Source organism: Lithobates pipiens, unplaced genomic scaffold, assembly GCF_037356315.1.
Source record: "Lithobates pipiens isolate NorthernLeopardFrog02 unplaced genomic scaffold, aLitPip1_a1.2 Scaffold_16, whole genome shotgun sequence".
Lineage (NCBI taxonomy): Eukaryota > Metazoa > Chordata > Amphibia > Anura > Ranidae > Lithobates > Lithobates pipiens.
Window position 1 is genome coordinate 552,439,090 of NW_027507748.1, and position 27,300 is coordinate 552,466,389.

At 43.3% G+C, this 27,300-nt stretch overlaps 1 protein-coding gene across 2 annotated transcripts in view; it reads right to left on the reverse strand.

Annotated features, from left to right (window-relative positions):
• GLS2 (glutaminase 2) overlaps positions 1-27,300 on the reverse strand; it is a 139,943-nt gene that overhangs the window by 5,758 nt on the left and 106,885 nt on the right. The window contains exons 12-17 of one of the 2 annotated variants that reach the window (XM_077483464.1): positions 23,945-24,121; positions 13,127-13,258; positions 11,677-11,769; positions 10,299-10,357; positions 8,046-8,122; positions 7,885-7,948 (exon numbers count right to left, since the gene is read on the reverse strand). In XM_077483464.1, the coding sequence (XP_077339590.1) occupies positions 7,885-7,948; positions 8,046-8,122; positions 10,299-10,357; positions 11,677-11,769; positions 13,127-13,258; positions 23,945-24,121 (602 nt within the window). Of the gene's footprint in view, positions 1-7,884; positions 7,949-8,045; positions 8,123-10,298; positions 10,361-11,676; positions 11,770-13,126; positions 13,259-23,944; positions 24,122-27,300 lie in introns of both variants that reach the window. The other variant, XM_077483463.1, reaches the window with a different exon arrangement.

Genomic DNA, 27,300 nt, shown 5'->3' on the forward strand with positions numbered 1-27,300 from the left:
AAGTTGTTGGGAAAGATGGTGGCTTCATTTGAAGCGGTTCCTTATGCTCAGTTTCATTTGAGACTGCTGCAAAACAGTATCCTGTCTGCCTGGAACAAGAAAGTCCAGGCGCTGGACTTTCTTGCAGGGTTGTTCTCTCAGCATCCAATCTGACAATGCCACAGCAGTGCCTTATATCAATCACAGAGGGGGCACCAGGAGTCGCGCAGCAGAGGGAGAGGTAAACCAGATCCTAATATGGGCAGAAAAGCATGTGTTGTGCATATCGGCAATCTTCATTCCAGGGGTAGAGAACTGGCAGGCGGACTACTTAAGTCGCCAGCAGTTGTTCCAAGGGGAATGGTCCCTTCACCCCAACATCTTCCTGGTTATATGCCAGAGATGGGGGATCCCAGATGTAGATCTGCTTGCGTCCAGGTTCAACAACAAGATTGACAACTTTGTGTCGAGAACAAGGGATCCACTTCCATGTGTGACAGATGCGTTGGTGACTCTGTGGCATCAGTTCTCACTGATTTATGCATTCCCTCCTATTCTGCTGCTACCAAGACTTCTTCGCAGGATCAAGCAGGAAAAGAAGTCAGTGCTTCTGGTGGCCCCAGCGTGGCCCAGAAGATCTTGGTATGTAGAAATAGTGATGGTCATGGACCCAACCAACACGTCAAGACCTGCTATCGCAGGGACCGGTGTTCCATTCTACCTTACAAACGCTAAATTTAACGGTTTGGCTATTGAAACCCACATTCTGAAGAGTCGTGGGCTTGCAGGCTCAGTAATTTCTACCTTGATTAATGCAAGGAAGCCAGCTTCCAGCATCATTTATTATAGAGTCTGGGAGGCATGTTTCCTGGTGTGAATCCAGAGGTTGGCATCCCAGAAAGTATGTCATAGGGAGAATCCTTGCTTTTCTGCAAATGGGGTTAGAGATGAAGCTGGCATTGAGTACTATCAAGGGTCAGGTCTCGGCCTTGTTGATATTGTTTCAGCATCCGCTTGCTTCGCATTCTTTGGTCCAAAGCTTTATACAGGGGTAACGTGGCTTAATCCACTGGTTAGAGCTCCCTTGAATCCCTGGGACTTGAATTTAGTTCTGTTGGTATTACAGAAACAGCCTTTTGAGCCAATACAACATATTCCCTTGGTCCTTTTGACAAGGAAGCTAATTTTTCTGGTAGCCATTTCTTCTGCAAGAAGGGTATTAGAATTGGCGGCTCTTTCTTGTAAAGAGTCATATTTAATTATTCATAAGGATAGAGTAGTATTGCGTCCTCATCCTAGCTTTCTACCGAAGGTGGTTTCGGGTTTTCATCTAAACCAGGATATTGTTATGTCTTTTTCCAGATCCCTGTTCTACGGAAGAAAAGTCACTATATTTTCTGGATGTAGTGAGAGCGGTCAAAACCTATTTGGAAGCGACTTCTCAGATTCGCAAAACAGATGTTTTGTTTGTATTGCCTGAAGGTCCTAAAAAAGGACGGGCATCGTCGAAATCTACCATTGGTAAGTGGATTCGACAGGTAATTGTCCAAGCTTATGGTTTGATGAAGAAAGTTCCACTTTTTCAAATCAAAGTGCACTCCACCAGAGCTGTTAGTGCTTCATGGGCAGTGCTTCGCCAGGCCTCCATGGCTCAAATCTGCAAGGCCGCAACTTGGTCTTCAGTCCATACATTCACCAGATTCTATCAGGAGGATGTGAAAAGACACGAGGATATCGCCTTTGGGCGCAGTGTGCTGCAGGCAGTGGTACAAGGTCCTCAGGTCTGATTACACCCTACTTTTGTTGTGTCTCCCTCCCCTCAGATAGCATTGCTCTGTGACATCCCATCAGTAAATACTGTGGCTCTGTGTTCCGTGATGTACGAAAAGGAAAATAGGATTTTTATAAGAGCTTACCTGTAAAATCCTTTTCTTCGAGTACATCACGGGACACAGAGGTCCCTCCCCTCTTCTAATACACATTTATTGCTTTGCTAAAAAACTGAGGTACTCCCAGTAAGGGAAGGGGTTATATAGGGGGCTAAACTTCCTGTCTGGGGTGTGCCAGTGTCCATCATCTAGTGGTGCCTATATAACCCATCAGTAAAAACTGTGGCTTTGTGTCTCGTGATGTACTTGAAGAAAAGGATTTTACAGATAAGCGGTTATAAAAAAAAATATTTTATCTTTATGCTGACAGCCTTAGTAAATGGATAAGAATGTATATTATATTTACTTGTTTTAAAAAAAAATTTTGTCAGTTGCTTCCTGGTTTCTGGCCCAGGCCAAAATCATGTCATACATCCATTTGCATTTTTTTTCTTTTATATGGAGGAGGGGCTTACTTAGCTAAGCAAACCCTTCTGCCTGCATGCCTGGCTAAGGGCAGATGGATTCCAGGAAGTAAATTCTACATTAATCATATATATCCTTACTCAAGATGGCCATGGCAAGAAATGCTAAGGGCAATTTTTTTAAAGTGATTTCCTAGCAAAATAAAACATGGAGATTTGGATGAACAGGTGAGTTGGCTTTGAATATTAAATATGAATGAAACAGTGTTTTTGGTGCTCAGATGAAAAGTAGTTCCTCTTTAAAGTATTTACAGCCAAAACTGTTTTTAGTTTTGAATAGTGGGTCAGATTTTTGCTACTGTGTGGATGTGGCAGACCTCCTAGTACCCAGCCTGGGTGCTTCCGCCAAGATACAGCTTCCTTCACTCTGGAGCCAGGAACCAGGTATTATAGCTGATCATTGCACCCAAGAACTAGATGCTACTAGCTTAGGTGCAAACTGGAACTAACTTTATTGCATATGCACCCTGAATTTATACCACACAAAATCAGATAAGAGTTTGATCACATTATGCTAAACAATGCAAACTTAAAAAACAGTAATATCATCAGTACATGTAACAGTACATCTAACGAACAGTTAACATAAATATAAACAGAAGCTAATCAACAGCTAGCAACTAACAGCTAAGGTCAGACATACATTGAGCAAATTTCTTCTTCCATGGTTGCAGGAAATACATTTGTTTGATTTCCCCCATCAACAAAGACAGTGTTGATGTGGGAATCCCTCCTGCTGGCCTTGTCTTCTCCCAGCGGGGGGGGGGGGGGAAAGAAGTCGTCCCCACCAGGAGAAAGTGATTATTGCAAGCAGCTATAGCAGCCTTTAGCGATATAATCTCAGGTAAAACCCGGCATGCTGGTTGTACCCAGGTTGATCGATCGACTTGGTACATTTAGCCTGCCCATACAGGTTCAAATCTTGGCTGGTTCCTGCTGAGAGATTCGGACCATGTATGGCCTGCCTAACAGCAATCTAATTAACAGTAAGCTAGTCAACAGGCAGGCACCCAAACTTTGATTAGTCTGGAAGCGTCTCCACCCCAGACAATCTGACACTAAGCCCACAGATACACAAAGTACATTACACATGCTGTCTCGCAGGTGTTTGGCATTCACTTGTGTAATCTGTCCACTACAAAAGTCATCATAAGAGATAACTCAAACAATGTTCCAGCAGTCTGAAAAAATGGAATTCATTTATTTTTATAGATTTCTTGGGGGGGGGGGGGGGGGGTATTGTTGATAAATATCTCTGTCCCAAGCAGAGGAGCTTCTCCAACTCAGTCTGCATGGGCCATATTTCCTCTGACCATTAACAAGTGCAAGATTAATACAGTATAACACCTTCCCGTCCATTCCAGAAGGGAAGCTTTATTGTCCTTATTCAGAGAATTAATCCAAGCCTTACTCTCAGCGTTCATCATGTTGTTGTTCATCATTAGATAATGATCTGCGCTCTCCATGGGATCAGAGGCTGAACTGAGCTCTTTTCCATGTGCTGACTGGGAGAAGCAGACAAAATCCCTGGTCTCATCCCATGGGCCATAACCAGTATCTAGAAGGCCAGCCCCTAGTCCCCTCTAAAAGCCCCTGTCCTGGTTGGGTTTGTCATAGGGGAACTCTGTTATAATGATTTCTCTGCACCATATATATAGTGTGTGTGTGTGTGTGTGTGTGTGTGTATATATATATATATATATATATATACTGCTCAAAGAAAAATGAAAGACAGAGAACAGAGTATGGCATCAAGTCACTTAAACTCCTGGGATATTGCGCTTCTCAGTTAAATAGCAGAGGGGATTGTTAACCACTTCCCGCTCGGGGCACGCCGATGTACGTCGGCAGAATGGCACGGACAGGCAAATGGGCATAGCTGTATGTCCCTTTATATTTGCCACCGTGCCATCGCGTGTGCGCCACCGGTAGGGACCTCCGGGAGGCAGATCGCGGGTCCTGCGGACTCTATCGCAGCAGGGATACCCGCGATCGTCTCACGGGGAGGAAGAACAGGGAGATGCTAATGTAAACAAGCATCTCCCCGTTCTGCCTAGTGACAGTGTCACTGATCTCTGCTTCCTGTGATCGGAGCAGAGATCAGTGACGTGTCACACGCAGCCACACCCCCCACAGTTAGAAACACGCCCCAGGACACACTTAACCCCTACACTGCCACCTAGTGGTTAACCCCTTCACTGCCAGTGTAATTTACACAGGAATCAGTACATTTGTATAGCACTGATTGCTGTATAACTGACAATGGTCCCAAAAATGTGTCAAAAATGTCCGATGTGTCTGCCGTAATGATGCAGTCATGATAAAAATCGCTGATCGACCGCCATTACTAGTAAAAAAATAATTAATAAAAATGCCATAAAACTATCCCCTATTTTTCAAACGCTATAACTTTTGCGCAAACCAATCAATAAACGCTTATTACCATTTTTTTACCAAAAATATGTAGAAGAATACGTATTGGCCTAAACTGAGGAAAAATACATTTTTATATATATTTTTGGGGGATATTTATTATAGCAAAATGTAAAAAATAATGCTTTTTTTTCAAAATTGTTGCTCTTTTTTTGTTTATAGCGCAAACATCAATTTTGTTTGAATGAATGAATGAATGAAATACTTATATAGCGCACAATGCGAACTGAATCGCCTCTAATTTTGTTTGGGAGCCACGTTGCACGACCGCACAATTGCCAGTTAAAGCAACACAGTGCCTAATCTCAAAAAGTGCTCTGGTCTTTGGCCAGCAAAATGGTACGGGGCTTAAGTGGTTAATCAGTGTCATCTGCTTTGGTGTTCATTAAATTAACAACAGGTGCACTAGATGGGCAACATTGAGATGACCTCCAAAACAGCAATGGTTTTACAGGTGGAGGCCACTGACATTTTTTTTCCCTACTCATCTTTTCTGACTGTTTTTCACCAGGTTTGCATTTGGCTAAGGTCAGTGCCACTACTGGTAGCATGAGGCGTTACCTGAACCCTATAGAGGTTCCACAGGCAGTCCAAATCCTCCAGGATGGCACATCAATACGTGCCATTGCCAGAAGGTTTGCTGTGTCTCCCAGAACAGTCCGAAGAGCATAGAGGAGATTCCAGGAGACAGGCAGTTACTCTAGGAGAGCTGGACAGGGCCGTAGAAGGTCCTTAACCCATCTGCAGGACCGGTGGAGGAACTTGACTGGCCTGCACAGAGTCCTGACCTCAACCTGATGGAACATCTTTGGGATGAATTAGCACAGAGAATGTGAGCCAGGCCAAGCTTGTGGACAGCCTTCCCAGAAGAGTTGAAGCTGTTATAGCTGCAAAGGGTGGGCCAACTCAATATTCAACCCTACGGACTAAGACTGGGATGCCATTAAAGTTCATGTGCAAGTAAAGGCAAATGTCCCAATACTTTTGGTAATATAGTGTATGTCTTCACCTGTCAGCCTTGAGGAGGCATCTGCTCATGTAAAGCTAGCTGTACACGCCACAAATTTGGGACAGCTTCTGCTAAATTGGCCAAAATGTGAACTGTGGTTGGCCGTGTAGGCACCACCCAGGCTCAAGAAACTTTGATTGAATAATCTAAGCAGCCAAGTATAAAATTGTTGCTCTATCAGCTGCAGTCAATGTTCAGGTATTCAGACAGCTGCAAGCGCTGAATACCGTATATACTCGAGTATAAGCCGAGATTTTCAGCCTCTTTTTTGAGGCTGAAAGTGCCCCCCTCGGCTTATACTCGAGTCATCGCTGTCTGCCTGCTCGATCAGCGTATCGAGCAGACAGACAGCGGCCATTCTAACATTCAAACGCCGCGCCTCCGCCTCCGCCTGTGATAGGCGGAACACTGAATTTCCCAGCAGCCTGTGTTCCGCCTATCACGGACATCGTCTCATCCTCGTACTACGGACGAGGATGAGACGATGCCCGTGATAGGCGGAACACAGGCTGCTGGGAAATTGAGTGTTTCGCCTATCACGGACATCCGATAGGCGGAACAGCAGTCAGTGGGAAATTGAGTGTTCCGCCTATCACCGACGGAGGCGCGGCTTTTGAATCCTAGAATGGCCGCCGACGAAGAGCTGAAGGACGGAGGCTCGGCTCGGGACAGGACGGGCCGGGCCGGGACGGGACGGGCCGGGCCGTGACGGGACGGGACGGGACGCAGGCTGGACGGGACGCAGGCTGGACGGACACAGGCTGGACGGACACAGGCAGGCTGGACACAGGTAGGCTGCACGGACACACACACACACACACACACACACACACACACACACACACACACACGGATGCATGGACACACACACACACACACACACACACACACACGGATGCATGGACACACACACACACACACACACGGATGCATGGACACACACACAGGGATGGATGGACCCACAGGGATGGACGGACACACAGGGATGGACAGGCATGTCTCACCCTCGGCTTATACACGAGTCAATAATTTTTTCCAGTTTTTTGGGGGTAAATTGGGGGCCTCGGCTTATATTCGGGTCGGCCTATACTCGAGTATATACGGTACCTGAATGCTCAATACAATAGCTAGCAGAGGGAATTTCTCCATCCTTGCTGGTTAGTGTGGGCTAAACAAGCAAAATCTATGTGTGTATGGCTAGCATTTGCTATCTATAGATGTAAGGTTATGCCATAATTAACCAGTAGCCAACCTGTTGTCAGAAGTGTCTAATAAATTAGTCTTTCCTGGGTAATAGCTTTTCCCTGGCCAATCTGTACTTATCTTCACTTGGTTTTCCCTCTAGGTTTAGAATTGTGGCAGTTCCCTGCTGCCACCAGTAAGTGTCACTGGCACTCTGGGTAATAGTTATCGGGGTGGTGACAGTCTTGTTCTATTGAACATTAATGTCCCTTATGGCAACCACTAGGAGGTTCATGCCAGTGGTGCATGCTTGGGGAGGATATAAATATCTGGGGAGTGACCTGGTAAGCTCTCCTCCCTTCCCCCAGCTGTGGCTTGGGGAGGTGTGTGCAATGGTTTGTGTTGTGTAAGCCTGGGATCTGTATGAAGCCTAGCACAGAATTCCTCAAGCTGCCCTGCCTGGTCGAGGAGGGTATAGCTTCCAAGGTGTAAGAGTCAGAGGATGGAAGTCCTTTTGAAGAGCAATTGGTGTCTACACTCAGAGGATCCTGGCACTCCCTTGGATAGAAGATGAGTGTGGTGGAGTCTGGAGACCGTGTGCCAAAGGAGATCTAAACCTGTCCCCCCAAAACTGAAAAAAAAGCAAATTGGAAAAAACGAAAGTGACTGGCACCCATCATTCTCGTGACTATCTTCACTGTGACCATGTCGGACCTCTCCCTGCACTGGAGGCAAGTTATCCTCTACTCTGACCCGGGATCGCTACACCTTTCCCTTGATATCAGTTGGGCTGAAAAATGACTGCAGGTCTATGGCACGGGTTCTCACAAAATTCAAAATTACTAAACAGACTTTAGCGAAAGAAAAAAGTTCCTTAGAAAACCTCATTAGGTAAAGTACAAACAATCCATACAACAAAATAACATACCTGTCCTCTACAAAGGGGTTCACTCTGCAGCCTTCTAAAAGGAACTTAACCACTTCCAAGTGCCCTGAAAAGGTGAAAAATATAATACATTTAGACAAACTCTAGGGGTTTCCTTTATTTAAAGCCCCTCATATCTGACGTCTACAGGCCATGTTACTCACCTTCAGCAGCTGCTACATGTAGAGCTGTCCTGGAATCATAATCTTTTTGCTCCATGTCCATTGCAGACAATGCAAACCTGGATGAATATATGGGGGTTACTGTCTGATGAATAAGAATGGTAATGCACAGGTAATGTACTTTCCATGTTTTATTTTGGAAATGGAGCCACATGTCATTTAAGGTCTAATTGAGGTTTCCTGTTAAAGTAAATAAACCGAGGGTGCATCAAAACATTATTTATTAAATGTCTTACTGTTGCTGTGTGTGAAATTTACTCCAAGTTCCATTTTAAAGCCCCGCCCCCCACCAGAAGGCTGCTGATGGAGACCATTGTGCACTTTGTGGAAGCAGCAGTCTCCCTGCAGCGGTCTGACATTGCCTTGCTCAGCAGTAGTTGTGACTAAGAAGGAAGCTTGTCCGGTCACTTTGGTCTAGTCACGTGATCTGCAGCTCTGGCTTTCCAGTGTCAGTCAACGGTGGTTGCAGGGGAGAGAAGGGAGCTGCGCTAATGGCTAGGACATGGGAGCCTATGAGTTACATCATGGAATTCCAAGCCGTCGTTGAGCGCTCTTTCCTCTCCCCTGCAGCTGCCGCTTACTAACGCAGGGGATCACGTTACCAGGCTGGAGTGGACTAAAAATAAATATGTCCACAGATCATTTTTTTACACAGGTTAGGCAGTATGGGTAGCAGAAAGGGGGAGGGAACATTTTTTTAGACTAGACAGTGTTAGCCAAAGGTGATGTGTCTGTCACAGGTTTCTCATACTTCAAGTGGCAAGATACCAACTCCTAATGAACAGAGCTCTATTTACATTCATGAATTTCAATTTATATTCATTTTCACCTACATATTTATTTTAAAGTATAGTGTTCCATTTTCCATCCATTTTTTTTTCTACATCCTAGTTTCTGCTTTTTAATATAATATGCATTATTAACATATACATACTGAATATACAGTATATAAAATGCTGTCATGTATTATGGTAGTGTACAGAGTAATAGATCAAACAAGGGAGGCAGTACAGGTACAGTATATAAAATGTTGTGAAGATTAGTACCTATAGTTATTTAACCATCTGAAGCAGTACTGAGAAAAACTTATGTGAAGATTTTGTTGAAATTATTTGGTGACAGGGTCTCTTTACAACCTATTCTGTCCTGTCTTTAATATTGATTCAACCCTGGGCAAACCTTTTTTGCCCCAACCCCCTGCCCCCCGACCCCACCATGCAATTTTGCTCTCCATCTGCTCTGAGAGCAGCTAGACTAGAAATCAGTTTACTACAGCGGATCAGGCAGCGAATGAGATCGGTTGCCAGAGGATGCAGCATACCATTACTGCCCACTGACTGGTTGCTGGAGGTTACAGCACACATTTTTGCTTGCTGAGTGGTTGCTAGAAGTTACTGCACATCCTTACCGCTCACTGATTGTTTGCTAGAGGTTACTGCACACCCTTAAAACTCATTGATTGGTTTTTAGAGGTTACTGCACATCATTACCACTCACTGATTGGTTGCTAGAGGTTACTGCACATCATTACTTCTAACTGGTTGCTAAAGGTTACTGCACCAAATTATTGCTTACTGATTGGTTGCTAGAGGTTACTGCACATCATTACCACTCACTGGTTGGTTACTATAGGTTACAGCACATCATTATGACTCACTGATTGATTGTCGAAGGTTACAGCACATCATCTTCTCACTGCCTGCACACCATGGACTGGGGGATAGGGGGGTAACTGGACACAATTAACCCTTTAATGGCTGGCAGATGAGATCCCTGTTGGAAGTGCATGATTAACCCTTTAGGATCTGTGTTGAAAGTGTATGATTAACTATTTCTTTGCTAGTGGATGCCTAGTGGAAATGCATGATATTTCCAGCAGGTATCTTCTAGCATTGAAAGGGCTATCATATGCTTTGGCTGGGATCTACTATCTCCACTCAGTAGTGGCCCATGCAGCGATGGGAGGGGAGATAGCTCTGCTACACTGATGACAATGGGGCCGCATGGGCCCTGTAGCTATGAGCGACCCAAGATATTATGCCTATGGCAGGCTTAAGGGGCAGCTGCTTTGAGCCCACAAAAATGACTGGGCTTGGGCAGCTGCCCCTTTTGTCCCACCTTAAAGTCGGCCCTGGTCCTACATGCAGGAAAATCCAAGTACCTGTCAATGTCAGTGTGTCTTTGTATATTTTTTAGGTTAGACATGTTATTGTATATACATCTATTTAGTCTCACCTTCTCATAGCGGAGACATCACCACTATAGGCAGCAAAAAGAAGGTTCACCACTGTTTTCTGCTACAAACAGAAGAATTCAATATTAATATTGTCTTTGATTATCTGCATAAAAAAACAAAAAAAAAACAAAAGGGTATTACCCATATCAACAAAACCAGTTCTTATTGCTGATCTTCCCCCCCGGTTAGCTGGCACAGGTATATTACTGTACTTTCCCAACACCCCGCCTCTCTGCAGAACACAGACATTTGTTGTTTATGGAAAGGCCAGCCAAGAAACAATCAAGCCAGTGGTGGCATTGTGACTGCGTGTTGGACAACCTCATTATTTCTATGACCAGACTTAGTTAAGGGCACAATTCAAGTATATGTATAGCCCAAAAAATGTTTTGCTTTAGATAGAGTAGGGAAGAGTTAAAATTAGGTTTGCACCGATACCGGTATTGTTAGCGATACTAAGCATTTGCACGAGTATCAGTACTTGTGCAAATGCTCTGATACCTGAAACCTATACTTTCAGGCTAACTGTCAGCAGGATTCCCCCACTGCCAGCTGAAATGTAAACAAAAATAAAAGTTGGCAATTACCGTTATTAAGGATCTTGGCCTCCGCTTCCTTAACAACCGATGACTCATTCATCTGTCAGTGGGGTTCCCCTTTGACAGCTAAAGTGTAAACAAAGTCCCAAGTCTACTGAATACGATTTTGATTATATCCATGTTGGGTGTACTGCTGATGCTACTATTATTAATCATGTGCTACAGTGTTTACTATGCTATTAATTTTACTATGATGTGATAGACCAATCGTTTTATTCATTCTGTACCATATTTATTGTTATAATAATTGGTATCATTGCATTGTGCCCCTATTGGATATCAAATAAATATTAAGTATACTTACTATGAATGACTCATCCTGCCCTAGTGTTATGTCTCATATAAAGTCCCACTGCCCCGCCTGCCCCCATTACCCCGTTTCTTTAAAGTCCTACTTTTTATTCATCTACAGATCAAAGGGATGAACTTCGAGCTGCAGATGAAGTCAGTTTAAAGTAACCTGTCAAGTAAAAAAAAGTTTTTATTTTAATTTTTTTATTAAATGTTCCTCTGTTTAATCTCTTATTAACCCTTAATTTACTCTAATCAGCCTAATTAACTCCTTGTTCTCCTCCATTTAATTATTATTTATCTGCTGATTTTTTATCTGCTCACTACTATTTTATAAATTAAACTATTAATAATTAAAACGCCTGCTCCCTTTACTGCAACCGGTGGGGAGATCTTTGTCTCAGCTTAGAGCGGCACTGCAAGTTATACCTGGATCTCTCTAACTACACTTATGAAAATAAATGTCAACACATAAATATTTTAATACCTGTTTTTCACTTCTCTCCTTGCGGGGATCAAGTTTTCTTACACAGTGCCTTAAGTTGTCATAATTGTGGAAATTGAAGACAGAAACCAGTTCCTGGAGTAAAGCAAACAATTATATTGAACACGATTGACAGATACTGTAGTTCACAGTCACAAGAGCTCCTAGCATTATTGTTCCACTTAGATTTTTAGATACGGACTTCAGCTTGCTGATGCTTTACTGAAAAGCAAAGTGTGCCACAAGCATCTTCAAAGCGTTCAACAAGCTTCCTATGCTTGGCTAGGCAGGATAGGTAGGAGGAGGAGGGGGGAGGGAACATTTTTTAAGAATAGTTAGACTTTTCTTCCATTTTATAGGAAAACTATAATGTTTGGGTCAAGTTTATTAATTTAATTTTTAAGTTACAGGTTTTACATTGATATGTTATATCTTTTTGTTTACTCAATCGGTAATCTAGTATGAAAGCATAGATACAGCTGCATGCTTTCAGGTTTGCTTTGTCCAAATGAAGCTCTGAAAGGTGCTGTGTGCAGGAAAGGGGAGCAATGATTAACTTTACTGATTAATAAATTTGTGTGTGTAAATTTCACCTTGAGCTACTGAGCTTTGCAAGTAACCGAGCACAAGTTAAAGAAAAACTGCAAAAATAGGTACAGGAATCTAAAGCTCCACCTGCTGGCTGAAGAATACAGAGATGTACTTAAACTTGTGCACACAAAATCTGGTGCAGCTGTGCATGGTAACCAATCACATTTTAACTTTAGCTTGTTCCAGTAGCTTTAACAATAAAACCTAGAAGTTGATTGGTTACTATGCACAGCCACACCAGATTTTGTATACACCAGCTTTAGTAAATCTCTCCCATAGTTTTTTTCCCCCTCCATAGTTTTAATATGCAATATTTCATATCTACCTAACTATAAAATATATCTTTAGCATTTTTTTAGTCCTCACCACAATGAAAAAAATATATACAAAACCACAAAACACTCCCTTTGAAACACCCTTCAGCTGCATTTTGGGATTACTGAACACAGGCCTTAATAACAGTGTTGCCTGCCACTTAAAGGAGAAATAAACATACATACTCTCATGTATATGGCTGCAGCATTGGTCCGATGCTGCTACTGTCCCCACACCGGCTCTAAGACCAAGAATTAAGTCTCACATGACTCACTGCACAGTTCTCAGTCCGCTCTGAGCAGAGAGCGGCTGGCTCAGGCTCTCAATGGTGAGTGAAGCTGAGCCAGCTGCCAGTCTGGCTGATTCTGGGTGACTGTCGCCTGTGACCCAGACCCTCTAAAGCAAACTATTTACAAGTTTCATTTCTTAAAGTGAAAGAAAAGCCTAACAATATCTATTCTTAAAAATGTCCACCTTAATCTGCTTCATTCTCAGTGCTTAGATATAATACCTCAATACTGATAGCAATACAATAAACAGGCCTTACTTGGCAGAAGTGAATTCCTCGTACACTGTTTCCAATTTTGTCCAGAGGAGGTGACCAACAGAAAACACCCATTATGTTAGGCACCACCAACAAGATGGCTCCTGACACGCCAGATTTGGCAGGTAATCCCACCTGAAAGTAAAAGAATAAGCACATTTTTAATAGACTGACAATAGAGAGATACACTATATTGTTAAATGTATTGGGACACCTGCCTTTACATGCACATGAACCTTAATGACATTCCAGTCTTAGTCTGTACGGTTCAATATTGAGTTGGCCCACCATTTGCAGCTATAACAGCTTTAACTCTTCTGGGAAGGCTGTCCACAAGGTTTAGGAGTGTGTCTATGGGAATGTTTGACCATTCTTCCAGAAGTGCAGACAGGCACTGAGGTGGACGAGAAGGCCTCGCTCACAGTTTCTGCTCTAATTTATCCCAAAGGTGTTCTATCTGGTTGAGGTCAGGACTCTTGCAGGCCAGTCAAGTTCCTCTACCCCAAACTTGCTCATCCATGTCTTTATGGACCTTGTTTGTGCACTGGTGTGCAGTCATGTTGGAACAGGAAGAGGCCATTTTCAAACTGTTCCCACCAAGTTGGGAGCATGAAATTGTCCAAAATGTCTTGGTATGCTGATGCCTTAAAAGTTCCATTCACCGTAATGAAAGGGCCAAGCCCAACCCTTGAAAAACAACTCCACGCCTTAATGTCCCCTTCACCAAATGATTTGGACCAGTGCACACAGCAAAGTCCATACATACATTGATGAGGGAGTTTGAGGTTGAGGAACTTAACTGGCCTGTACAGGGCCCTGACTAGTGGTGGCCCATCCATATGGGGAGCAGGGGTGCTGTCCCCCTAATCTATGCATCTGGCCCCTAATCTACATGCAGGGCGCTGAATGCATCACCAACATAAACCTGTAGATTCTTCATCATTAAATAACGGATAATTCCAACTGGTTTTTTTTTGGCACATGATCTCAGACTGAGGCTCTAATTGGCTTAAAAAAAAACGGTGGGCTTGGGTGTGCACTCCGAGCGCACCCACTTGTGTGACAATAGCGAAGAGGTAGAAGAGGAGGAGATGCAGGGGAAGCCACCGTGAAGCAGAGGGGGAGGAGACGACGGGGGGTCAAGTCTCAGGAAGACTGGGGAATATGAAGAGGAGAAGGAGAAGAATGTGAAGAGAAGGAGGAGGAAAGATAAAAAAAAGAGAGGGGGGGACATGGGAGGTAAAGGGGGAAGGAAGAAAAACAAATAGGGTGGGGGTGTTGTAGGAGGGATGGGGAAGAGAACTATATTAGGATGCAGGTCTCTATCTTGCCAGTCTGGAAGGTTGTGTAGTAGATACAGTGGTGTGAAAAAGTGTTTGCCCCCTTCCTCATTTCCTGTTCCTTTGCATGTTTGTCACACTTAAGTGTTTCGGAACATCAAACCAATTTAAACAATAGTCAAGGACAACACAAGTAAACACAAAATGCAATTTGTAAATGAAGGTGTTTATTATTAAAGGTGAAAAAAAATCCAAACCATCATGGCCTTGTGTGAAAAAGTGATTGCCCCCTAAACCTAATAACTGGTTGGGCCACCCTTAGCAGCAACAACTGCAACCAAGCGTTTGCGATAACGTGCAATGAGGCTTTTACAGCGTCCTGGAGGAATTTTGTCCCACTCATCTTTGCAGAATTGTCCTAATTCAGTTACATTAGAGGGTTTTCGAGCATGAACGGCCTTTTTAAGGTCATACCACAACATCTCAATAGGATTCAGGTCAGGACTTTGGCTAGGCCACTCCAAAGTCTTCATTTTGTTTTTCTTCAGCCATTCGGTGGTGGACTTGCTGGTGTGTTTAGGATCATTGTCCTGCTGCAGAACCCAAGTTCGTTTCAGCTTGAGTACACGAACAGATGGTCGGACATTCTCCTTCAGGATCTCTTGGTAGACAGCAGAATTCATAGTTCCTTTTATCACAGCAAGTCTTCCAGGTCCTGAAGCAGCAAAACAGCCCCAGACCATCACACTACCACCACCATATTTTACTGTTGGTATAATGTTCTTTTTATGAAATGCAGTGTTCCTTCTACGCCAGATATACTTGGACACACACCTTCCAAAGAGTTCCACTTTTGTCTCATCGGTCCACAGAATGTTGTCCCAAAAGTCTTGGGGATCATCAAGATGTGTTGTGGAGAAATTGAGACGAGCTTTGATGTTCTTTTTGCTCAGCAGTGGTTTTCTCCTTGGAACTCTGCCATGCAGGCCATTTTTTGCCCAGTCTTTTCCTGATGGTGGAGGCATGAACGCTGACCTTAACTGAGGCAAGTGAGGCCTGCAGTTCCTTAGACGTTGTTGTGGGGTCTTTTGTGACCTCTTGGATGAGTCGTCGCTGCGCTCTTGGGGTAATTTTGGGCGGCCGGCCACTCCTGGGAAGGTTCACCACTGTTCCATGTCTTCGCCATTTGTGGATAATGGCTCTCACTGTGGTTCGCTGGATTCCCAAAGCTTTGGAAATGGCTTTATAACCCTTTCCAGACTGATAGATCTCAATTACTTTCTTTCTCAATTGTTCCTGAATTTCTTTGGGTCTCGGCATGATGTGTAGCTTTTAAGGATCTTCTGGTGGACCTTACTATGTCAAGCAGCTCCTATTTAAGTGATGCCTTGATTGTGATCAGGTGTGGCAATAATCAGGCCTGGGTGTGGCTAGAGAAATTGAACTCAGGTGTGGACAACCACAGTTATAGTATGTTTTAACAAGGGGGGCAATCACTTTTTCACACAGGGCCATGATGGTTTGGATTTTTTTTCACCTTTAATAATAAACACCTTCATTTACAAATTGCATTTTGTGTTTACTTGTGTTGTCCTTGACTATTGTTTAAATTGGTTTGATGTTCCGAAACACTTAAGTGTGACAAACATGCAAAGGAACAGGAAATGAGGAAGGGGGGCAAACACTTTTTCACACCACTGTACATTTAGAGTGAAAAGAGGCACCACTTTCTCTAGTTTTATAATACGCTTTTGAGGTTTGCTCAAAGAAAAAATGATTCTACATATATATAGTTATGCTCATAAGCTTACATACCCTGGCAGAATTTATGATTTCCTGGCTATTTTTCAGAGAATATGAATGATAACACAAAAACTTTTCTTTCACTCATGGTTGGTGTTTGGCTGGAGCCATTTATTATCAATCAACTGTGTTTACTCTTTTTAAATCATAATGACAACAGAAACTACCCAAATGACCCTGATCAAAAGTTTACATACCAGTTCTTAATACTGTGTATTGCCCCCTTTAACATCAATGACAGCTTGAAGTCTTTTGTGGTATTTAACTTCTCGGATGGTAAAGCTGCCCATTTCTCTTGGCAAAAAGCCTCCAGTTCCTGTAAATTCTTGGGCTGTCTTGCATGAACTGCATGTTTGAGATCTCCCCAGAGTGGCTCAATGATATTGAGGTCAGGAGACTGAGATGGCCACTCCAGAACCTTCACTTTATTCTGCTGTAGCCAATGAAGGGTCGACTTGGCCTTGTGTTTTGGATCATTGCCATGTTGGAATGTCCAAGTACGTTCCATGCGCAGCTTCCTGGCTGATGAATGCAAATGTTCCTCCAGTATTTTTTGATAACATACTGCATTCATCTTGCCATCAATTCTGACCAAATTTCCTGTGACTTTGTAGCTCACACATCCCCAAAACGTCATTGATCCACCTCCGTGTTTCACAGTAGGAATGGTGTACCATTCATCGTAGGCCTTGCTGACTCCTCTCCAAATGTAGTATTTATGCTTGTGGCCAAAAAGCTCAAATTGTGGTCTCATCACTCCAAATGACTTTGTGCCAGAAGGTTTGAAGCTTGTCTCTGTCCTGTTTGGCAAATTGTAAGCGGGATACTTTGTGGTATTTGCATAGTAATTGCTTTCTTTTGGCAACTCAACCGTGCAGCCCATGTTTCTTCAAGTGCCTCCTTATTGTGCATCTTGAAACAGCCATACCATGTTTTTAGAGAGTCCTGTATTTTACCTGAAGTTATATTTGGGTTTTCTTTGCATCCTGAATAATTTTCCTGACAGTTGTGGCTCTCCCTCTCCTGTTTTTTACAGTTCAGTGCAGCACTGGATGAAAGATGCAAGGGTCTGTCAGGAGTCCAGAAACTCATTGACCTTTTATATACACACTAATTACAAGCAAACAGATCACAGGTGAGGATGGTTACCTTTTAATAGCCATTCAAACCCCTTTGTGTCAACTTGTGTGCATGTTATCAGGCCAAAATCACCAGGGTGTGTAAACTTTTGATCAGGGTAATTTGGGTAGTTTCTGTTGTCATTATTATTTAAAAAGAGTAAACCCAGTTTATTGATAATAAATGGCTTCAGCCAAACACTAACCATGAGTGAGAGAAAAGTTTTTGTGTTATCATTCATATTCTCTGAAAAATGGACAAAAAAATCATAAATTCTGCCAGGGTATGTAGTCCGCTGGACAATTCGACCATGCGTGGGCTCCGGCAGACTTTTTCTTCCCTAAAGTCCGGCGGACTTTGAAAGAAGTCTTGACTCAAAATTGTCCGCCAGACTCGGCTTTCCAGCAGACAATCCGCTTGTCTGTGTGCTAGTCCGCCGGACTTTCCAAATGAATGGACTAGCCCACACACGGACTAAAGTCCGTTCATTTTACAACCGATTCATATCGGAGTTATTTCTCTTTACAACCAATTTGTATCAGATACATTGCATACTTTCTACCGTTGCCATTCCTTGTATCCCCCATGCTGTGTGTTTTAGTTCCCGCAGCTGAACTTACGAATAGTTTGTACATGGTTCTTCTCTCATTTGTTTACCAAAAAATGTCTGTGTGTCATGCACGGTGCCACACCACACTCTTCGGATGTGCTGCACACCAGCTCCAGTCCAATGCGAACCCAGTAGCACGGTCACTGCCAGGTAGAATTTGTTACCGTGTTTGTCATGTCAAAATTTGTGGCCACTCGCGGTGTCACCCGTACAATGTGTTTGGTTCCCGCAGTGGAATTTATGATTCATTCGGACGCACTTCTCGTGTTGTATTTCCTACACCAAGCCTTGTTTTTTTGCCTCATGCACGGCATTACTCCACACCTTCCCGATATGTTTCACTCCAGTCACATTCCACCGCAAACTCACTCGCATGGCCCACTGTCGCAAGTAAGATTTGTTACCACATTCTTTATGTCCTATCAATTCGTTACCATTCGTTGTCTCCCATATCGTTTGTTAGTTCCTCCTACAGAACCTACAAATCAAACGTACAATGCCCTTATCACTTATACTGCTTGCTTAATGGTACGGTAAACTGCCATACAAACCAGGTGTTTCTATCCTTTTCTCAGTAGCACAATTCTCATTCATTGAGACCCTTGCAGCCATGCAAAACCGTCTAAGCAGCCTGTCACTCTTGTTGAGACCCTTGCAAAACACAATATCATCTCAGCTACTCCTCACTCATAAAAAAATAAAATAAATAAATAAATAAAAATAATAATATATAATAAACCTTTACCACTACGTAACCTTGGCCCAGCAACCTGACACCTGTTGAGACCCTTGTAAAAAATAAAAATAAATAAATAAAACCCCCTTTGTCACCACGCAATCTCAGCCCGGCAACCTGACACCTGTTGAGACCCTTGCAACCACCCAAATTGTCTCTGCAAGGGTCTCAACAAGGGTGTCAGACTGCTGAGACAATTTTGCGTGGTTGCAAGGGTCTCAACAAGGGTGTCAGACTGCTAACACAATACCATCTCAGCAGCCTAACACTCATCGAGACCCTTGCAACCACGCAATACCGTCTTGAGCAACCTCATCAAGACTTTTGTGACCATGCAGTCTCGCCCCAGCAACCTTACATTTATTGAGATCCTTGCAGCCAGACAAAATGTCTTAGCAGCCTGATTCTCTTGTTGAGACCCTTGCAAACACAATATCGTCTCAGCAGTCTCAAACTCATCAAGACTCGCAAACGCAATGTTGTCTCTGCAAACCCGACCCACTCAGACCCTTGCAGTCATGCAATATTGTCTCAGCAGCCTGACACTCATTTGAGGCCCTTGCAAAATGCAATATTGTCTCAGCAACCTCACACTTGTATAAGCCCCTGTACACACGGTCGGAGATTTCCACAACCAAATCCGTTGGATTTTGTCTGTCAGATTTAGTCTGACGGATTGTGTCCGAAACTGTTGCATACACACGGTCGGACTAAGTTGTCGAAAAATCCGATCTTTCAGAACGTGATGACGTAATTTTCGTTACGATGTGACTAGATTCAGGCTAGTAGCCAATAGCTTTGATGTAGGAATTTGATCTGAGCATGCGTGGCACTTGGTTCGATCAAAATTCTCTACACATGATCGGATTACGTCCGACCGGCCCAGTTGGACGGGAAATATTTCCAACATGTTGGAAAATTGGGTCGGACGGAGATTCGGACGGAATCAGTCCAATGTATACCACACACAGTCGGATTATCTGACGACACAGTCCGATAAGACTCATTCCGACAGATTCTCCGACCGTGTATACAAGGGCTTAGACCTTTGCAACCACGCAATCTCGTTTCAGCAACCTGACACCCGTTCAGACCATTGCAGCCATACAAAATCATTTCAGCAGCCTGACACTCATTTGAGACCCTTGCAAAACGCATTATCGTCAAAGCAACCCCTCATTTGTCAAGACCCTTGCAACAACGCAATATCATCATTAACATTTTTTTAAATAAATAAATAAAATAAAATAAACCTCATGCTCTTTGAGACCCTTGAAATCACGCAATATTGTCTCAGCAGCCTTAGGCCGCGTACACACGGGCGGATTGTCTGCCCAACTAAGTTCGTCAGACAATCCGACAGACAGTCCGTTCAACTTTTGAATGAACGGACTTGACCACACACGATGAGCAGACAGTCCGCCGAAAGCTTGCGCGATGACGTGTACGGCGCATACGACGGGACTAGAAATTCGACGTCCAATACACTGCAATGCAACCTTCGGCGTGTAAATCCTTTCTGAGCATGCGCCATACTTAGTCCGTCCAACTTGCCTACACACGAGCGGACTGTCCGCTGAAACCAAGTTTGGACGGACAAAATTACGGAAATTCCGAAAGACTTAGTCCGTCAGACTGTCCGCTGAAGCCCACACACGAGCGGATTGTCCGCTGAAACACGGTTCAGCGGACTAAGTTGGGAAGACAATCCGCCCGTGTGTACGCGGCCTTACACTCACTGAGACCCTTGCAATCACGCAATACCGTCTTGGCAACCTGACTGAGACCCTTGCGACCACACAATATCGTCTCAGCAAACCAGACTAGAGACCCTTGAAACCACACAATGTCCTCTCAAAAACAAACCTTCATACTCATTGAGACCCCTGCAATCACGCAATATCATCCCAGCAACCTGACACTCACTGACACGCTTGCAACCATGCAATATCATATCCAGTAGTATAAAACACTTTGCGGCACGCATCTATGTGTAAACCTGCATACAAACTAACTTGCAAACACACCTCAGTGGCAAACAATCAGCCACACAAACACACAGCGGCACCCAGTTGGCCATTCATCTCCAGTGGCATGCGGACCACTCATCTTTTCTCTGTCTTTCTCCATTAAGTTAGTTCAAGTTTCAATCCAGCACCAGATTGGACTTTATCTCTACAGGTAAAAAACAGGAGGGGAAGAACATACAGTTCGCATCTTCACCAGGGTCAGTTGCACGACAAGTGAGCCAGTTAATTTCAGGTATGGTCACACCAGGCCCACCATCCGAACGGTTATCCACCACCTCGATGACTTCCTGCTCATCAAACAACCAGGCACACCACCGGCAGATCTAGACAGGTTGAGAATAGTGTTCAGCAATCTCAATATGCCCATAGCCAAGCATAAAGTGTAAGGGCTGGCACACTCTATCACCTTCCTAGGTGTCACACCAGACACGCATGCCATACAGGCTAGCATGCCTCCCGACAAACTAACCCATACCAGGACAGTTATCCACGACTTTACATGATCACCAGGGTGCACCATAAGGCAATCGCAAACCTTACTAAGGATGCTGAACTTTATTCCTCACGGACGGTCCTTTATATCACAGCTTTTAGTTTTTCTCACACCAGTGCAAAATCCAGACCAAGTTCTCAAACTAGACCAAGCAGCAGTAGCATACTTAGTTATATGGGACAAGTTCCTCTCCAGCTGGAATTACATTTCAATGTTCATCCCGGCAAGATCAGCTGAGCCACCATGGGTGGTCACCGATGCCCAGCCTCCACAGACTTCCTGGCCATTTCCGGCCACCACTGGTTCACTGAACCTTGGCCCCTAGAAATTCTCTTAAATTTCTGCTTTCACACATCACTCTTCGAGCTGTATCCCATCGTGGCAGCTGCCAAGGTCTGGGGCTACATTGGACAAGACTGACGGTGCTCTTCACCACAGACAATCAGGCCACAGCTGATATCATCAATAAAGGTAAATCCAAGTCACTCCACATCATGTCCTTCCTGTGCAGGCTTGCGCAGCTGTCACTCTGTCACCAGTTTAATATCTTCTGTAGACATATTCCATGCCAATGCAAAATTGCAGCTGATGAGCTGTCCTGTTTCAACCTTACTTTGTTTTTCCAGCAGGAGCCTGGAGCTGACCCAACAACTACTCCTGTCCCACCCTGGTCGCTGCTGACAATGGAGTGAAGTTGCATCTCACCAACACAACCCAGCTCATTAACCACTCCTCATTGGCATGCAACACACTGAAGGCCTATCACACTGCTTGGAACACTTACTGCAAGTTTTTGGCATCTTGCCCAAGAGCAGCGATAGGTGACGTTCGAAACCTCCTAGCCTTTATATTGTATTGCCACAGGCAGCTGGCCCTTTCTCACAATACTATCAGTATTTCCTGTCCTTAATAAATGTCAGGATTTTCAGCACATGCAGTGAAGTCCCTCCTATGGGACATACTGAAGCACCAACCTGTAGTCAGTGGCAAACGCCTACCTATCATGAGGGCCCTCTTCAGAGACATGTCTGAAATCCTTTTTTCGTTCTCCGTTTGGGGCTTTGCCCAGCCTAATTTTCCAAATGGCCATCTACCAGACCTTCTATGGTATCCTACAACCTAGTGAATTTACCGTCAGTGGCTCCGGAAGTCAGACACTGCTCTAACGCCACCTGACTCGATTTTGAACCATTACACCCTTCATTTCACAGTCTTCAAAATGTAACAAACCGGCCCCGGGGTTGGCATCAACCTGTTTTAGACTAATAACGCCTGGTGCCCAGTGACTACTTACTGTCCCATCTACCCAGCCAATCTAATTGTAGCTCGTTGCTGCCCTTTCTAATCAGCCCCCTGAGTGGCAGCCAGTTTATCAGGCATGTCAGGATCCTCCTAAGCAACTTGGGCTTCAACCTCAGTAAATAAGAAGGCCATTATGGTGGCCTGAATTTATGGAAGGAGCCCGGAGAGTATTGAAGCAGCCCACTCGCCCCTGCTCTTTGTCGGTTCAGTGCACGATACCCTCCCGCCATTCCCTTTTTCAGGGCACTTCTCAGCACATCCTTCTTCATAAACTACCCATTATTTACCTTGGGTATGCCCCCTTTTCATGGCATACCGACCAGACTACCAAGGCACACTTCAGGTCTATTTATGTTGTAAGTCTTGTCACGTGTTTATATGATCCACATCTCTCGCAGTCATAGGGCCACGACCATAAATATATATATCTATAAAATAACTTTTTATATATACATTTTTTTTAATAAACCCAAAAGTAAGAAAGGTACATATTTTTGAGAGCTGCCATTGCAGACTATTGTTTAAGATACCGGCTGTTAACTTTATCCCTGTTTTACTACATTACTACGTGAGTCATTGACCTGGCAATATGTTTATCAGATATCAGAACACATGATATGCACATGCCTGTTCAGGCTCAGTGTCTTCCTTAGTAGTGAAGCAATGATGACACGCTGGGAGCCTGTACTTTCACAAACAAGTCAGCAATGACTGCTCCTATATTTCTGTTCTGACAGGTTCTCTTTAAAGAAAAAAGACACTCAAAGTAGATTATTATGGCTGGAGCTATGTTTATGGGGCGTATTAATAAAGAAATGTGACATTCACCAAACATTGACTGCAACTGAATCTTCTTATTGAATGTATAATAATATACAGTGAATAATTCACCATCAGTGAAGTCATTTAAGTTCAACCAATAGAAAAATACACATGCACAGTCAGTTACAGAATCTGTTTTGGTGCAAATTTATGGCCACTGCAATTTACAGTCAGAGCACTGAATAGCAGTTTTCCAATTTGGCCACAAGATGGCACTAGATGTAAATGTATTTGAAAAATGTACACTGCTAATTAGGACTGTTGAATTCATAATAACAAAATGGATGTTTTGGACTTCCGGTTTATATGAATACAATATATTGTCTATCAAATATTATAGTTTGATCACCAGATATTATATGGAGGCTCTAGCAAATAAATTGTATGCTAGTTGAACTAGAGATAAATTCCATTAGCCTATGTATCTAAAATGACCACATTCTACTATTATTACTACTAAACTAAAACCCTGCTGTAAATTAGCATGATGTGGTAAAGAACACAGATCCAGATACAAAGTACATGAGGATGTTAGATCCAAATGAGCTGTTTATCCTTTGTAAGAAAAGATGGGAAAATTAAATGATATAAAAATGTGTGTATACAGTACATGGAAGCAAACTCACATTAAAGGCAAACTGTCCAGATAAGTCATACATGCCACACGAATGCATAAGACTCAGGGTGTTCCTCACTGCTTCCGCACTTAGGACCATCTCTCCTGTGATGGGGCAGATACCACCATTAGCTAAAGTGGCAGCAATCACACTCCCCGACTCACAGGTCACTTCAAGGGAGCAAAGCTATACAGAAAAAAATATTAGCATCATAAAAAAAAACACGACATAAAGAATAGCAAATTATTCTACATGCAGTAGCGGCAAAAACTTTCCTAAAGAAATTCTGCATCGATAGACTATTGCGACTTCAATTGCTGACCCCTCCTGTTAAAAATGGCCATTGTAGAAAGGGAACAAGTATTCAGAAAAGGAGTTCTTTCTGCATGCTTGCTCTAGATCAGTGCCACAGAAGCAATTAAATCCAAAGACAGTTGGGCCAACACCCCCTGGTTCTATTACAGTCTATATGACCCGAACTTGAAAAAATTAAAATTCCCCATTTTGAAGGCTTATATGCAAGTTATGGGCTATAAAAAGGGTATGGGGGCTCGGATACTGCCCTGTAGGACATGTATTAATGCAATTTTTTTTTTTTTTTTTAAAGATTGTTTTTACAGGAGCAGTGATTTTAATGATGCTTAAAGAGAAACGATAAAATGTAGAAATTCCTTGAAATATAGTGCCTGGGGAGACCCCTTAGTCTGCCTGTAAAGTGGCACATCTGTACCATGTATAGAACCTGCTGCAGCAAACAAAAAAGACATTTAAATTACTGGCAATACAATACCATTGCCAGCAATAAAAAAATGTTTAAAAAAACGGTGCGTGGGAGTCCCCTCCCAATCCATACCAGGCTCTTTGCTATGACTAAGTACCGGGGAAGGTGTGAAATGCGTTAGCTGTGCTGTATTTGTACCCCCATTGCTGTGTGGATTGTCTTTTCTATCATGGATCAATAAAGGTGATTTTATGGAAGTGCGGCCCTTCAGACTCACGTTAAGCCCTGTTGGTCTTGCATGTATTTTAATTGAAACTCCATGCCAAAGTTAAAAAAAATGGCAAGGGCTCCCCCCAAAATGCATACCAGATCCTTATGGGGACAAGAGCCTCTTCCCGACAACCCTGGGCTGTGGTTGTGGGGGTCTGCAAGCAGGGAGCTTATCAGAATCTGGAAGCCCCCTTTAACCAGGGGCCCCCAGATCCCGGCCCCCTACTATGTGAATGAGGATGGGGTACATAGTACCCCTACCCATTTACCAAAAGTGCAAAAAAGAAATAAAAACACACACACAATTTTTGACAATTCCTTTAGTAAAAATAAAAAAAAACAATGTCCCCCAATGTAGATCCATCATCAATCACGACACTTGCCACCACCCCCTGCCTGCAGACTCCAATAACCACAGGCCAGGGTTGTGAGGAAGAGGCCCTTGTCCCCATAAACACGGGGACAAGCTGCTTTGGGGTGGGGGGGGAGCCCAACCTGCTCCAAAGCCCCCTCTATGTTGAGGGCATGTGGCCTGGTATGGTTCAGGAGGGGGGCAGAAAACCATTCCTGGCCTGTCAGGCTGCATGCTTGGATAAGGGTCTGGTATTGGTTTTGGGGGGGACCCACGGTGCTTTATTAAACGCTTTCCCTGGGGCACTCTTGCATGCTCGCTCCCGAGTACCACTGCTGCGTCCATTGACACAGACAGCAGAACTCGACCCTACCTCCTGTTCCTGTGTCACTGCATTTGATTGACAGTAGTGGGAGACAATTACTCTTGCTGCTAATAATCTGTCCAATAAGGAGAGAGACAGCGGAGGGAGCCGCTGTGCTCGTGCACATCGATGGATCAGATGGGCTCAGGTAAGGAAAAGGTAGAGAGGGTCTGGGGGGCAGCTGCAGCACAAAACAAAACCTTAAGGCTTTAGAACCACCTTAAAGTACAGGTATATCTAAAGCCAAAATGTTTTTCTGTGCACAGTTGTGCTCATAAGTTTACATACCCTGGCAGAATTTATGATTTCTTGGCCATTTTTAAGAGAATATGAATGATAATACAAAAACATTTCTTTCACTCATGGTTAGTGTTTGGCTGAAGCCATTTATTATCAATCAACTGTGCTTACTCTTTTAAAAACATAATGGCAACAGAAACTACTCAAATGACCCTGATCAAAAGTTTGCATACCTTGGTGATTTTGGCCTGATAACATGCTCTGACAGACCCTTGCATCTTTCATCCAGTGCTGCACTGACATTTCTGGATTGTGAGTCATGGGGAAAGCAAAGGAATTGTCAAAGGATCTGCGGGAAAATGTAGTTACTATATAAAACAGGAAAGGGATATAAAAAGATATCAAAGGAATTGAGAATGCCAATTAGCAGTGTTCAAACTTTAATCTAGAAGTGGAAAATTAGGGGTTCTGTTGAAACCAAACCATGGTCAGGTAGACCAACTAAAATTACAACTGCCAGCAAAATTGTTCGGGATGCAAAGAAAAACCCACAAATAACTTCAGGTGAAATACAAGAGTCTCTAAAAACATGTGGTGTGGCTGTTTCAAAATAAACAATAAGGAGGTACTTGAAGAAAAATGGGCTGCATGGTCGAGTCGCCAAAGAAAGCCATTACTACGCAAATGCCACAAAATTGATGGCAAGATTAATTCAGTATATTATCAAAAAATACTGGAGGAACATTTGCATTCATCAGCCAGGAAGCTGTGCATGGGACGTACTTGGGCATTCCAACATGACAATGATCCAAAACACAAGGCCAAGTCGACCTGTCATTGGCTACAATAGAATAAAGTGAAGATAAAGAGCCTCATCCACAAATACCAGAAAAGACTTCAAGCTATCATTGATGTTAAAAGGGGGCAATACATAGTATTAAGAACTGGGGTGTGTAAACTTTTGATCAGGGTCACTTCAGTAGTTTCTGTTGCCATTATGATTTAACACAGTTGATTGATAATAGATGGCTTCAGCCAAACACTAACCATGAGTGAAAAATGTTTTTGTATTATTATTCATATTCTCTGAAAAATGGCAAGAAATCATAAATTCTGCCAGGGTTTGTAAAAGTATGAGCACAACTGTATGTGTGTATATATATATATATTTATATATATACACAAAGGTACAGCCTCCTCATTTAGACAGTGTCTCCATTGGAAAATTTTATCTGTGTTCCTTTTCAAGTGACAATTCAAATTGTTCACATTTAGATTTTCCCTAAGAATTAACTAAGAATGGAAATCTCACCAGCAAGGACACAGGCAGAAATAAGAACCTAACAGCAGTTCTAACCTTTATTCTCTGCTCTATTCAAAATGAAAAAAAGAAAATGGCTTTAGTTATGCTTTATACC